This window comes from Puma concolor, chromosome B1 (assembly GCF_028749965.1).
Source record: "Puma concolor isolate L17-30 chromosome B1, mPumCon1.1.hap2, whole genome shotgun sequence".
NCBI lineage: Eukaryota > Metazoa > Chordata > Mammalia > Carnivora > Felidae > Puma > Puma concolor.
Window position 1 is genome coordinate 145111070 of NC_141670.1, and position 14894 is coordinate 145125963.

General features: G+C 42.7%; 1 protein-coding gene and 1 non-coding gene across 15 annotated transcripts in view; both read left to right on the forward strand.

Annotated features, from left to right (window-relative positions):
* CCDC158 (coiled-coil domain containing 158) overlaps positions 1-14894 on the forward strand; it is a 106031-nt gene that overhangs the window by 36155 nt on the left and 54982 nt on the right. For 13 of the 14 annotated variants that reach the window (XM_086704795.1, XM_086704802.1, XM_086704799.1 and 10 more), the window contains 5 exons: positions 281-478; positions 1617-2099; positions 9640-9829; positions 11804-11956; positions 14705-14817. In XM_086704795.1, the coding sequence (XP_086560921.1) occupies positions 281-478; positions 1617-2099; positions 9640-9829; positions 11804-11956; positions 14705-14817 (1137 nt within the window). The remainder of the gene's footprint in view (positions 1-280; positions 479-1616; positions 2100-9639; positions 9830-11803; positions 11957-14704; positions 14818-14894) is intronic. The other variant, XM_086704804.1, reaches the window with a different exon arrangement.
* On the forward strand, positions 12834-12940 carry LOC112859184 (U6 spliceosomal RNA). The gene has a single exon (XR_003223485.1). It is a non-coding gene; the product is annotated as a U6 spliceosomal RNA (small nuclear RNA).

Consider the following 14894-nt stretch of genomic DNA (forward strand, 5'->3'; position numbering starts at 1 on the left):
AGGATGACTTTAAAAATCTACTGTGTTCTCCTTTTAGTTTTATATTATTTGGGGACTAGTCCATTGAGGTTTACTTGTGATGCTAGAAATTACAAGTAAGCGAACTGCTACCATGTTCTTCTAGGACATAGTTGTCCTTAAGCCATTAAAAAAAAATAACAAGATTCCAAAACCAGAGGCTTCTCAAATCATATAAAAATTCCAAAGATGATATAAGGAAAATAAGAGTTTTTCTTGAATTATTTAATACAAATCGGGGGACACACCTCACTTCTTGTAGGCTGATCTGCATAAAAGAGAGAAGGAGCTGAGTCTGGAGAAGGAGCAGAATAAGCGGCTGTGGGACCGGGACACGGGCAACAGCATCACCATTGACCACCTGCGGCGGGAGCTGGATGATAGGAACATGGAGTTGCAGCGCCTGGAAGCCCTCCTCAAGGCCATGAAGAGCGAGTGTCAGGGCCAGATGGAGCGGCAGGTCAGGCACGGCCCGGGATGGCTTCCCCAGGCTCTTCTCAGGGAAAAATGTGTGTTGGTAGAGCCTTAAAAAAAAAAAAAAAAAAAGTATGGGCCTAGGAACAGCTCTGAAATAGAGCTATGGATTCTTTGAGCAAGTCATAAAAACCTGTTGCTTATTTCTATATTTTTGACCACTGATTAAATTAAAATGTTAAGCTTTATCTCTTTTTCGTTCATTGTTGAGTAATGAAATTCCCATCCGGTTGCTTTTTGTTTTCACGTACACATTGGCAACCTAATAGTTGCTTATTTCAGAAAAGCGTCAAACCATAGGGACATCTAGGGAACAGCAGGGTTGAAGGTTTCCAACATGTCTTCTGGTTTTGGTTTTCCCCTAAACTGATTGGTGCGCAAGATGTATCAAGACTGATAGATGCACAAGATGGTTGCACTGCATTTCAGTGCGGCAGTAACAAAATGTTGAATGCTTTATTAACAGCACCATACCTTTGGTACCGAAGGGACATGGTTCCAGGGCCACTTATTGCCACAGAGACATAAAAAGCATCCCACAAAAGACTAAGTTCCCCCAAATGTGAAAGCAAACCAAAGAGACCAGTCTTGGCTTAAAATCCAGGCAAAGCCATTTTCCTACTCTTTGGCCCAAGCTGGGCAAGAAGAAAGGTGACAGGAGACACTGGGAGTTAGATTCTTAACTCTTTTCCAAACAAGACCTGAGAAGGTAAGTGCATGTTGCATACAAGCCGTCACTCACTTTTCCCTCAGGGGTAGAATTAAGGGGCACATTGGAGGGAAATCGTGAGGAAGGGCAGTTATCATCCTACCGTGCTTCCCCCTATCGCCAGTGCTATCCTAAGTTAAATTGTTACAGAAAACATCCTCAGAGGAAACTTCCCAAGCTCCCACACTAGAAAGCCATTCTGAAGGAGCACTGTTACTTAATGAAGTTCTCTCCACCTTGGTCTAATTACCTGTATTTGGTCTGTGGCCTGTACGGAGTTCTGGCAGCAAAACAATTTGAGTTAGTCTAAGTAGATATTATGAGTCATGATTTCATGTTTGTGAGCTAGCTTGTTATATCTCTTGAGGGTGCCTCTACCTATCCCCAAATCCATGAAATTTTCTTTAACAATCAGATGGCGGCAATTCAGGGAAAGAATGAAAGTCTAGAAAAAGTGTCCTCCCTGACTGCTCAGCTTGAATCCACCAAAGAGATGCTCCGAAAAGTGGTCGAAGAGTTGACCGCCAAGAAAATGACCCTGGAGAGCTCAGAGAGGACCGTTTCAGACCTGACAGCTTCCCTCCAGGAAAAAGAGAGAGCCATCGAGGCTACCAATTCGGAGATCACAAAGCTGCGCTCCCGGGTGGACTTGAAATTGCAGGAGCTGCAGCACCTTAAGACGGAGGGAGATCACCTCAGAAACGTGCAGACGGAGTGTGAGGCCCTCAGGCTCCAGATGGCAGAGAAGGACAAGGTGATCGAGATTTTGCGACAGCAGATCGAAAACATGACACAGCTGGTTGGCCAGCATGGACGAACGGCTGGTGCCATGCAAGTGGAAAAGGCTCAGCTCGAAAAGGAGATCAATGATAGGAGACTGGAGCTACAGGAATTCAAGGTCTGTAGAGATTTTTTTGTGGCTTAGCTTCTGAAATAGCTTTCCCCTCATTAAGGAAGTTTGACTCAAGTCACTGAAGAGGGGCTCTGTGAAGAGGGCCTGTGAACCCTCTGAGCTTGTTTGAAACTAATTGTGTCTGAGTGCATCTGTGTGTTTTTGTGAGAAAGGATCCATACTTTTATTAGATTCCAGAAGGAGTGGGTGGCCCCAAACTGGTTCAGGACTACTGATATGAAAGAGAAAAAAAATCAGAAAATCCAGGTTCCTCATGAAGCCATTTCTGATTCCACAGTTTGAAGTATTTTCTCCCTCTTCAGATAGACCCATGTTTGAATCCCATCTCTCACCACTCAATGACTATAAAACACTGCATTGTTCACTAAATCTTGGCCTCCATATCTGTAAAAAAAAAGAACAGCTAACATATTTTGTAGTATGAGTTTCAGTTGTGCAATATAGTGATTCAGCACTTCCATACATCACCCGATGCTCATCACACCAAGGGCCCTCCTTAATCCCCATCACCCGTTTAACCATCCCCCTCATCTGCCTCCCCTCTGGTAACCATCAGTTTGTCCCCATACTTAAGAGTCTGTTCTTGCTTTGTCTTTCTCTCTCTCTCTCTCTCTTCCCCCCCGCCCTTTCTTTTGTCAGATTCCACATATGAGGGAAGTCAGTATCTGTCTTTCTCTGATTTATTTTGCTTAGTGTGTAATACTTTCTAGCTTCATCCATGTCATTGCAAAATGGCAAGATTTCATTCTTTTCATGTCTGAGTAATATTCCATTGTATGTATATTTCACATTTCTTTATCCATTCATCAATCGATAGACACTTGGGCTGTTTCCATAACTTGGCTATTGTAGATCATGCTTCTGTAAACTTCGGGGCGCATGTATCCCTTTGAATTAGTATTTTTGTATTCTAAATTTTTTTTTTTGTTTTGTTTATTTTGAGATAGAGCATACAAGTGGAGAAGGGGCAGAGAGAGAGAGAGAATCCCAAGCAGGCTCTGCGCTGTCAGCTCAGAGCCCAATGTGGGGCTCAGACTCACAAACCTTGAGATCATGACCTGGGTTGAAACCAAGAGTTGGACGCTTAACTAACTGAGCCACCCAGGTGCTGCTAGTATTTTTGTATTCTTTGGGTAAATACACAGTAGGGCAATTGCTCTATGTAGGGTGGTTCTATTTTTTTTTAAACTTTTTGAGAAACTTCTGTACTGTTTTCCACAGTGGCTGCACCAGTTTGCATTCCCACCAACAGTGCTTGGTGGCAGAAGTTGTGCATGTGCATTTTTAACCCACTTTAAAAGACTGGGATTTCTTGAACAGGTGCTGGCAAGGATGTGGATAAAAAAGAACCCTCATGCATTGTTGGTGGGAATGCAAACTGGTGCAGCCACTGTGGAAAACAGTATAGAAATTCTTCAAAAAGTTAAAAGTAGAACTACCCTATGATCCAGAAATCTTACTACTATTTACCCAAAGAATACAAAAACACTCATTCAAAGGGATACATCCATCCCTGTATTTATGGCAGCATCATAAATATATAAATAATACATATTGATGAATGGATAAAGAAAATGTGATATATACATACAATGGAATATTACTCAGCCATAAAAAAGAATGAAATCTTGCCATTTGCAATGACACGGATGGAGCTAGAGAATATTATGCTAAACAAAATAAGAGAAAGACAAATATTATATGCTTTCACCCATATGTAGAATTTAAGAAACAAAATGAGAAAGGGGGGGCGGGAAGAGACATACAAAGCAAGAACAGACTCTTATGTAAGGAGAACAAACTGATGGTTACCAGAGGGGAGGTCGGTGGGTGATGGGTTAAATAGGTGGTGGGATTAAGGAGAGCACTTGTCATGATGAGCACTAGGTGTCATAGGCAAGTGTTGAATCACTATATTGTACACCTGAAACTAATACAATACTATATGTTAACTAACTGAAATTAAAATTAAAAAAAAAGAAAATAAAAAAAAAAAGAAAGGGGTACCTGAGTGGCTCAGTCGGTTGAGCATCTGACTTCGACTCAGGTCATGATCACATGGTTTGTGAGTTTGAGCCCCAAATTGGGCTCTCTGCTGTCAGAGCAGATCCTGCTTTGGATCCTCTGTCCCCCTCTCTGCCCCTCCTCCACACGCGTGCACTCTCTCTCGCAAAAATAAACATTAAAAAAAAGAAAGAAAGACAAAGAAAAGAACAAACAAAAAGACCCCCAATAACTTTACTTGGTTACTAGAGGCTTAAATGAGAAAATATGTATCAAGGACTTAGCCTAATTCCAGGTCTACAGAAGATGTTTAGTAAATGTTCCCTTCCCCCATCCCATTCTCCTTCAGAAGCTTATCGCTCTTTATCTCTATCTGTCATAACCTGGTCACATTCTCTGTTGCACTGAGTGGGTTTAAACAGCAGTGTCCCCTCATCCCCATAAGACAGCAGACTCTTCAAAATAGGATACACATCTTTTTCATTTTTGTACCCCCTGCCCTGTATTTTTATGCATTGCACCCAGCAGGTACCCAAATATATGATTGGATGAATTATTGTAAAATTTGATATCCCAAGCTTTACATCACCTGTATCTCTGACTTGGTGAGTAAAAGGAGACAAATCACATAAACCTTAGATGACTCAGTTTCCTCATTCTAAAAGTAGGGCCAATGATAGTTACTTAATCTTATAGAAATATACAGGTTCATTGCATAAAGAACTGTGCTTAAGTTTTCTTGATTATAAAATTGTTTTGATTTCCTAGTATTTAAGTTTTTACTTGATTATATCATGAGGATATTTTATGATGGTCAAATTCACCATGAAAGAGATTTATAAAGGCTTCTCAATGGCCAGTGTTTACAATGAAAACTTTAGATAGGTTTACAGACCTACTAGAGGAGAAAAGAAGATTGTTGTACCTTTTGTTAAGGAAAAAAGAGACTTGTACCCTATAATTGTTGAGTCTTATACCCTAAAAATTAAATTTAATCTTCACAAAAACCTAATGAGGTGGGCATGTTGTTATCCCATCTTAAAGATGCGGAAGCTGAGACAGAGAGACTCAATAACTTACCTGAGAGCAACACTACCTTGGGATTTGACCCTAGGCAGTCTATGAGTAAATATTATATAGGGCAGTGCTTCTCAGTCAGAACCAGAGTCACCTGGAGGGCTTGTTAAAACACAGACTGCTGAGCCCCACCCCAGGGTTTCTGATACAGTAGGTTTAGGATGAGGCCGGAGACTCAGTGTTTTTAGATACATTTCCAGACAGCACACATCACCTTCTAGTATCAGAGTGGCCCCAGAGCAGCGTGGATCTCTGTGACCGCGGTGGCTCATGAAGACTTCATAGAGAAGCGGGGACTTGAAATAGGCAAAGAGGAGGAATGAGGTATTTCTAGGAAGGGGAAGTTCAGTGTGTGCTTCAGCCTAGAGATGGTGTGAGAGCCATTAAGGGTTTTGGATAGAGAGGAGGAGGTGACACGACAAAGGCCATGTTGGGGTAGATTAACGGGGCAAAGTTTGGACAGAGAATTCAAAGATAGATCGGAGAGGGTGGAAACTAGTTTTCAGTTCCCAAATGTGGAGCAGGAGCAGCTTCAGGGAAATTCCTCCAGTGAGAAGAGCTTCACACAGGCACAGAGGATGTAGGTAGAAACCTGAGCTTTACTGCCACAACCATTTCCCTCTACAGCCCAAGCAGCAGAAGGGAGGGGAATCCGAGCCCCAGAACATGTGGTTTCTCTCAACTCTTCAGGCTGGGTCCTGCACACACTGACAGCACAGAACCAGGATGAGCTGTGGGCCCTCAAAGCCGGATCCTTTCTGAAAAGGCTAAGAAAGGACTGAAAGTCCATCAGCTGATTCCATGAGGTGGAACAGGGTAGCATATGCCCAATACATGTGATGCCTCAGGCTGTCCCAGGGATTGTGCAGTGAGAGAGGCCTGTGCTCTCCACCAGTCCTTTCTGAAGCAGCTGGAAGCCTGTTACCTGTTTACATTGCAAACACAGCATTGGCCTCTACGTTGAAACTGCTACTGTACAAACTGCATTAGCTAATATTATATTTCTGGACGACAGGTCTTACTTTGGGGGAACAATCTGGTGACCAAAAAGTAAGTTTTTTTTTTTTTGAACGGTGTTAACTTGGAAGGATCTAAGCCTGCTCTGTCCACTAGAAATTACATGAGCCACATATAGAATTTTTAAATTTTTTAGTAGACACTTGAAAAGAAACAGATGAAAGGACTTTTATTTAACCAATATATGTCAAATACGGTGATATTTTTATATTGCGATCAATGTAACAAATTATTGAGGTGTTTTACATTGTCTTTTAATATGAAGTCCTTGAAATCCAGTGCGTTTTCCACTTGTAGCACATGTCCCCTTAGATTAGCTACATTTCAGGTGCTCAGTGGTCACATGTGGGTATTGCAGACCTAGGTCCTGGTAAGGGGGTTTCATCCTAGGAAGGCTTACCAATACAGAGACCAGTTAAGAGGCAGTTGTAGGAATCCACATGAGAGGCGAGGATAATCTGCATTGCCTAGGGAAGGATTTGGAGAACAGTTGAGTATAAGGGGTTAGGAGAAAGGGACAGACATAGCAGACTTTGAGATTTCAAACTTCAGTGCCTGACTCAGAGTAGGCGGTGCCCCTACAGAAGGATGGGGAAGAAGTCCAGAGAAAAAGCCTTCTGTAAGAAATAGGAGTGGTTTGGTCAGAGTTTGCAGAGGCATACCAAGCTGGGAACTTCTGACAGCTGGAAATGCAAAATCAGACTTTCCATGTTGCTATTACCTGTTTCACCCAAGGACCAGATCCAGCCACCACCGCACTCACTTGTTCTTGCAACTGCCTACTCATTGGTCTCCCTGCTTCCCCTACTACCTCCACCCCCCACTACTGTTTATGCTTCACACAGGAACCAGAATCCTATTTTAAAGTGTTACATCACTCCCATGCTCAAAACTGTCCAACAGCTTCTTATCTCACTCAGAATGAACTCTCACATCCTTACACTGCCTCTAAGGTCAGTCTTACCCACGGCTCCCTCCCTGACTTCATCTCCAACTCCTTTTTTCCCCCATGCTCAGTCCACTCCAGTGTAGAGCAGGAGAAATCCTTCTCCTTCTGTCTTTCTGAAGTCTCGGTTGAACCCCTGAAACCAAGGCAGATCAACAAGAAAAGAACAAACAGAAATTTATTAATACATATATCTCATATATACAAGGGAGAAGCCCAGGGAAATGAGTAACTCAGAGGTGGCTTGGAATTCACTCTTAGGGGCACTTGGGTGGCTCAGTCAGTGAAGCATCCAACTCTTGATCTCAGCTTTTTTTTTTTTTTTAATGTTTATTTTTGAGAGAGAGAGAGAGAGAGAGCACACAAGTGAGGGAGGGGCAGAGAGAGAGAGAGGGAGACACAGGGTCTGAAGTAGGCTCTGGGCCCCAGGCTCCAGGCTGTCAGTTCAGATTCCGACATAGGGCTCGAACCCACGAACCATGAGACCATGACCTGAGGTGAAGTTGGACCAACTGAGGCACCCAGGCACTCTTCAGCTCGGGTCTTGAGCTCATAGTCTCGAGACTATGTTAGGCTCTGCATTGGTGTGAAGCCTACTTAAAACAAAAACAAAAACAAACAAACAAACAAAAAAAAGATTTCAGGCTTAAATACTTAAATATCATCTTTAGCTAAAACAAAGAAGGAGGTGAGAGAGGCAAGTTTTGGGAAGGTGATCAGGAGAACTATGGAGAACAGGGATGAGGTTTGTTTTGCAGATTTAAACTGTGCCTTCCCCATTGATAAGATTCTCTTATAATTTAGAGTCATCCTTTCTTTTGTGGTTCACAGAGGGAGACACCCTTACAAATGGAGACTTCCTTTGTAAATAGAAATATCCCTTAAAGGGCAATTTCTCTGTTTTCAGACCTTCTCCCATGTCTGCTGTTTCTCAAAATAATCAGCTTGAAATAATCTTTACGCCAAAGAAACATGTTTGGGGTGGCAGATTCCAGTCTCCCCCCACTAGCCATTCTGATGGCTGTGCTGTTTCCTGAACACATTCCCTGTGCCTAGAGCTGTCCCCAAGCCTGTAACATGGGTTGCTCCTTCACCTCCCTCTTTGAGGTTTCTGCTCATCAGAGAGGGTCAGGGTCCCCAAGACTACCCCCGGGTTCAAACATTGGCTAGGAGGACTCCCGGGACTCAGCATAGAGTTGTGCCCATGGGTACAGTTTATTACAGTGAAAGAATAGAAGGTAAAATCAGCAAAGGGAAAAGGTACATGGGAGGAAAGTAGGCCCAGGCTTCCAAAACTCCTCTCTGGCAGAGTCCATGCAGGATGTACTTGACTCCTCCAGCAATGAGCTGTGACAGCACACACGTCACATACTGCTAAGGAAGCTCATTGCAGACTCAGTCCCCAGGGTTTTTATACTGGGGACTGGTCACACAGACACCCGTTGCCTGGCAAGTATTCCAGTCCTTCAGAAGGAAAGCGGGTACTCAGCATAAATAATTTTGTCTGCAGAAATGGTTTAGGCGCAGTGAGCTACTCTTACAGTTTGAGTGGGGGACACTCTCCTAAATCCAAGTCCCCAGATACCAGCCAGGGGCCAGCCTTGTTGCAGGCTTTAATAAGAATAGCAGTTGGGTGCTTTTCTACCTGCCAACTTATCTCTTACGTGCAGAGCTCCTCCCCTGCATTCATTCTCTACCCCCTCACCTTCTTTTATTCTTTTTTTAAGTCACTTATTATTACACTATTAAATATTTGTTACCCTCTGCCACCTCTGACTGGATTGTAAGCCCCGTGGGGACAAGGACATTGTTTGTTTTACTTCCTGTGTTTCAAGACTGGGACAGGGCAAGGCTAATGAGGCTCCTAGGACACAGAACTCGGGGAGGCAAGTGAGGCCTCACCCCAGTCCCTGCCCTGCTGCTGTTCCCAACATGTAAAATAGTTCCTGCCACAAAGTAGGTGCTCAGTACGTTTGTTTTGTGTTTTTTTTTTTTTTTTAATGGGGAAAAAAAAAAGGAACATCTGAGTGGCTCAAACACCTGACTCGATCTCGGCTTAGGTAACGATCTCACACAGTTCAGTTCATGAGATTGAGCCCCAAGCGGGACTCTGTGCTGACAGAGAGGAGCCTGCTTGGGATTCTCTCTCTACCTCTGTCTCTGCCCCCACCCCAAGTGCACACGTGCACACTCTCTCTCGCTGTCTCAAAATAAATAAACTTAAAAAAAATAGGGATAAGAATAATGAAGGAGCTACAGCAAATGATACTGGAGATTGACACCTAAGGTTAAAAGGAAGGTAAAATATTCCTTTTGTTTTCCCATTTACTGTTGAGGTTTTATAATAAAATAGAAATTTAATATTGTAGGAAAGAGGGAAAAGATATTAAACATAGATAAGATACTAATACAATGTCAATTATAAGTACATCTACATAATTTTTTTCTTACTCTGTCCTTTGTATTTGTCCCAATGTTTAGATTTTAAAAGATAAAAAAGATGCAAAGATACGGGAACTTGAGGCCCGAGTGAGTGACCTGGAGCTGGAAAAGGTGAAGCTGGTGAATGCAGGCTCTGAGCGGCTCCGTGCAGTGAAGGACATCAGGCAGGAGAGGGACCAGTTATTAAATGAGGTGAAGACCAGCAGGAATGAGTTGCACAGTCTTTCAGGTACGTTCCTTCGGTTCACGGTCTACTGACTGCTCAGAGCGCTGCCCTTGAGGTCCAGCATGGACGCCAGAGGGTAGCCGCACCTCCCACGTCACCAACAGGGATAATTATGCTGCCCAGAAGTCTTGACGCCTCTCCTAGCAGAGCTCCTGTATCTTGCACTCATTAACTGTTAACATTAGTCACCTCTCAGAGTCCAGGAAATTCTTCGCTGTGTTTTCAAGAAAAGGGGGAAGGAAGTGGAAACCTTGAGTCCTTTGAGTCAAATAGCTTGATCAGAAGTTTCATAATGAAGCAACATATGTAACAGACTTGGCATAGATTTCTGGAAAGGAGAAATCTAACATCTTAAATTTAAAACCAAAACACTCCTAGTTCACAATTACTGTGATACAGGTATCATTTACTTCACACACACACACACACACACACACACGCAGAGTCCATGATTCCTGAGCATGTACTAGGCCAGATACTGAGATAGGCCTTAGAAACACAACAGGGGGGACCCCGGCTAGTTGGGAGCCAGACCTCTATAGAACGGGTTAGTACAGCAGATGAGGATCAGTGTGCTGGGTGCAGAAGGGAAGAGTATAGAAAGTCTCCTGTAGGACTCAAACCTCCCCTGCTGAGTCTGAAGGAAGCACTGGGATTTGGCAGGTAAAAAAGAAGTAGAAGGGCAACCCAGGTGGAGAGAACATTATGGGCTAAAGCATGAGGCATGAAATAACAATATGACCTCAGAAGTAGTTGAGTATTTGAGGCACGAAGGCTAAGGTATGAGGCAGAGTAGATAGGCAGAGCCAGACAGTGTGGAACCAGCAGAAGACATTAAGCAGGAGATTATTGTCATCTAACATATTTTGGAAGGACAGTGTCAGCAGGTAGAGAAAGGCCAGGGGCCAGCCAGCCCAAGAGGGTCTTGCAATGGCCCCAGGAGCTATGAGAACTTGAACCAAGGCAGTGGCGGTGAGAATGAGAGGAAGGATTAGAGTATTTTGGCAGTTGAACAGCAGTACTTAGTGATTAGAGGGGTTATGTGTGGCCTTCAGGTTGTAGGTCTGTGTTACTGGGAAAACGATGGTACCAACAGCTGAGAGGGGGAAGCTGTTAGAGGGGCAGGCTTAAGGGCCAGAGGATGATACATAGCCAGCATGAGCTGGTTGGTGTGGGTGGTGCTAGGACATCCACATGGAAATGTGTGGGGAGACAGATTTCAGCAAAGAGGTCTTGGCTCTGCCTGTTCCCTCTGTATATAAATCTAGCATATATAAATATATAAAAAGGTGTGTTTGTGTGTGTGTTCTTGTGTATAAATGATGAATGTGTGCCAGGTCTTTTAATAGTTACTAGAGATAAAAAGAGGGGCGCCTGGATGGCTCAGTCAGTTAAACATCCAATTCTTGATTTTGGCTCAGGCCGTGGTCTCACAGTTCTGAGACGGAGCTCGGCATCTGCACCAACAATGTGGAGCCTGCTTGAGATTCTCTCTCTCTCTCCCTCTCTCTCTCTCTGCCCCTCCCCTGCTCGTGCTCCGATTTGCATACCCACATGCTCGCTCTCTCTCTCGCTCTCACTCTCTCTCTCTCTGTCTCTCTCAAAATAAATAAACATTGAAAGAAAAAAGCTAGAACACAGAGCAACCTCAGGTTACTGATCACATCATGGAGATTCGCCTGCCTACAAATGGTGGTGAGATCCTTAGTGGTGGGTACGACCATCCAAGAAAGTTTAAGATGCAATTGACGTGAGCCAATTACACTGGCTGGAAAAAGCCATGAATAGTAAGCGGGTAGAGAAGGAGGATCCACTCGGGAAATGTGTATGTACATCTAATTTCTATAACAAATGGTGATGGAGCTAGATGAGGTCTTTTCTGGCTTTAAAATTCTGTGATCATCAATCACAAATAAAACATACTTCATACAGTGGGGCAGAAAAAAAGTAACCTTCTATAATTATCACACTGTACAGAGGACTATGAAGTCTTAAAAAGGAATTTTCGAAACAAAACTGAAGAGATGGAAGCTACTACAAATAAACTGAAAATGCAATTAAAATCTGCACAGTCTGAACTCGAACAAACAAGAAATACGTTAAAGTCGATGGAAGGATCCGATGGTCATGGTATGTTCTATTAGATTTTATTCTTCTGTTTTTAATTCCATTGGTCTAGATTTATTACAACACAAACCTGGATGCATTGCCTGGCACCTTTCCCGGGTCCTGGTGCACAGTGACAGGCACCAACGGTGGGTGTTAGCAGTCGTTCTACTCGGGGGTTTTGGGGGAAAATGCTGTGTGCTTAATTTAAGCCCTGAAGTATCTGAATCTTTCTTTTCCTGTGGCTGTTTTAGTAATCTCTAATAGATCTCAATGTCTATAAATGCCAATTACGTTTAAGGAAGTGTTGATAAAAATACACGTCACCAATAATTTTCATTCAACCCGTTATTTTTCACATGTTCATTACCAACATAAACTATAAATTTGTGGTTAATTGTCAGTTCCTGATTCCTTTTCTGCGATATAAACGGGATGAACCCTGGGAATTGAACGGCTGGCATGAGTGGTCCCTTTCACCCCTTGGACCTCTTCCCTTTGTCCCTTGCTGCCTGTATTAATTCTGAGAGAGAAGGTTATCTGCTGTTTTATATCATTATTTATTAGTGTTGGTATGGCTATATTAGCTGACTGTAAGAATAAGTAAGTCCTATATTTTTTATCTCTCAACATTTTTTTTTTTTTTTTAAATTTTTTTTTCAACGTTTATTTATTTTTGGGACAGAGAGAGACAGAGCATGAACGGGCGAGGGGCAGAGAGAGAGGGAGACACAGAATCGGAAACAGGCTCCAGGCTCTGAGCCATCAGCCCAGAGCCCGACGCGGGGCTCGAACCCACGGACCGCGAGATCGTGACCTGGCTGAAGTCGGATGCTTAACCGACTGCGCCACCCAGGCGCCCCACTCTCTCAACATTTTTTAGTGTCAAAGATTTATTTCTGTGCCTGCTTCAGCAGCACATACATTAAAACTAGAATGATATAGAGAAGATGATCATGATCCCTGTCCAGAGACCGAATGCATGTTCTCGAAGTGTTCTGTATTTTGTGTAGTCCTTAAAGGTTCATCTCTTTCTTGCTTGGTGTTAAGCAGCAAGCAAATGGTGGGGTTTGGAGAAGTCGCTCAGGAGGCCCATTTGGGGGTCCGTTCCCTTCCCCCACCACCAGAGAGAGCCCTCTCTTCAGTGCCCTGCTGGCATCTCCACAACAGCCCCAGTCATATTACAATGATTCAATTCACTCAGTAATCCTGTTTTTGCATTCAAATGCTAATTTTTATTGATTAAAATTATCTTAAAATAAATGAGATTTAAGAAAACAAGCTTGAAGGCCAACCTTGATCCGCTTAATGAGACCAGAGTTCTTCAGAGTGCTTGAATTAGGTGAGTGGTGAGCAAATGATGTCAGACTGCTGCTCTGTTAATAGATTGATGTGCCATGCCTGATGAGCCCTGTTTCAACAGTTTCGCTATAGCAACTACTCCTTAGCAAGAAGTGAGACCTTTTATCCTCTCTGATGGTTTTTTTAAAGAATGGTACATTTTTTGGGTACCTGGGTGGCTCAGTCGTTTATGTGACCGACTCTTGATTTCAGCTCAGGTCATGATCTCGCTGTTTGTGGGTTCGAGCCCCAGGTCAGGCTCTGTGCTGACAGCCTGGAGCCTGCTTCAGATTCTCTCTTCCTCTTCTTCTCCCTCTCCCTCTCACTCTCACTCTCCCTTTCTCATTCTTTTTTTCCCTCTCCCTCTCCCCCGCCTCAAAAATAAATAAATATTTTTAAAAATTAAAAAAAAAAAGAAGAATGATACATTTTCTCTTTTCCTTTTAACCTCTAAGCTGTATCTGGACCTGACTCAACTCAAAGGCAGTGGCATTTTCAAACCTCTTTCCTGTAGGAAACAACACTGGGTCTCTGGCTTTGAATTTCCAAGCAAGGATGAGCTTCATACGTCTTTTCAATGGTCTTCCATATCTGAAGTATTCAGTGCCTACTACCTGCCCTGAACATTCTCACCCCATCACCAGTTTTACTAAAATAATTCCATATGTGCTAATGCTGCCAATTTTACTATTGAAATAGTAGTGAGTTCCAAGCACATGCAATAGCCGTGAGAATGAAAATTGAATGGTTTGTGGTATCATTGGAATCTTTAAAAAGGTCACTTAATAATAGAAGTCTTACACAATCACTTATGACATTTTTATAGGATATCATATGAAAAAAAATAAATAATAGATGTCTTTTGTGGGTTTTTTTTTGTTTCTTTGTTTTTTTTTAAGTAGACTCTACACCCAACGTGGAGTCCAATGCAGGGCTTGAGCTCACGACCGTGAGATCAAGACCTGAGCTGAGATCAGAAGTCAGACGCTTAACCTACTGAGCCACCCAGGCACCCCATTTGTGGTATTTTAAATACGAATTTCTAGAAAATTCTACATTCAGTATACAACTATTGTTATATATATATATTCGATACGTGTAAGTATGAATTTGATCAGTATTATATAACCATTGGAGATACAGCAAATTATGATGGTCAGTGAAATTAATACCAGTAGCAAGGAAATCACAAAATATCATTCTCAATTCAAAATCTCTCTGTAATTGCTGAAATTGTTATATCCCAATATTGTGAAGTCTGAAGGTTTATTTTGTTTTGTTTTGTTTTTTCCCATGATCAGTCTCTTGAAACTGTCCAAGTGCCTTGGAGAATCTTGTCACCTTCTCATAATGTTTAACCATCAATTTATAGTAGCCTCCCCAAATTTAGACACTAAAAACTAAGGCAGTTTATTTTCTTTTTCCCCCCAGCTATGAAAGTGGCAATGGGGATGCAAAAGCAAATCACGGCTAAAAGAGGTCAGATAGATGCCCTTCAAAGCAAGATACAGTTTTTGGAAGAGGCAATGACAACTGCAAATAAGGTGAGTCCCTGTGCTCAGAATGAGGGAAGCCAGTGTGTTCACTCTTTAATATACTGCAGGCAGGATAAGACGTAGCA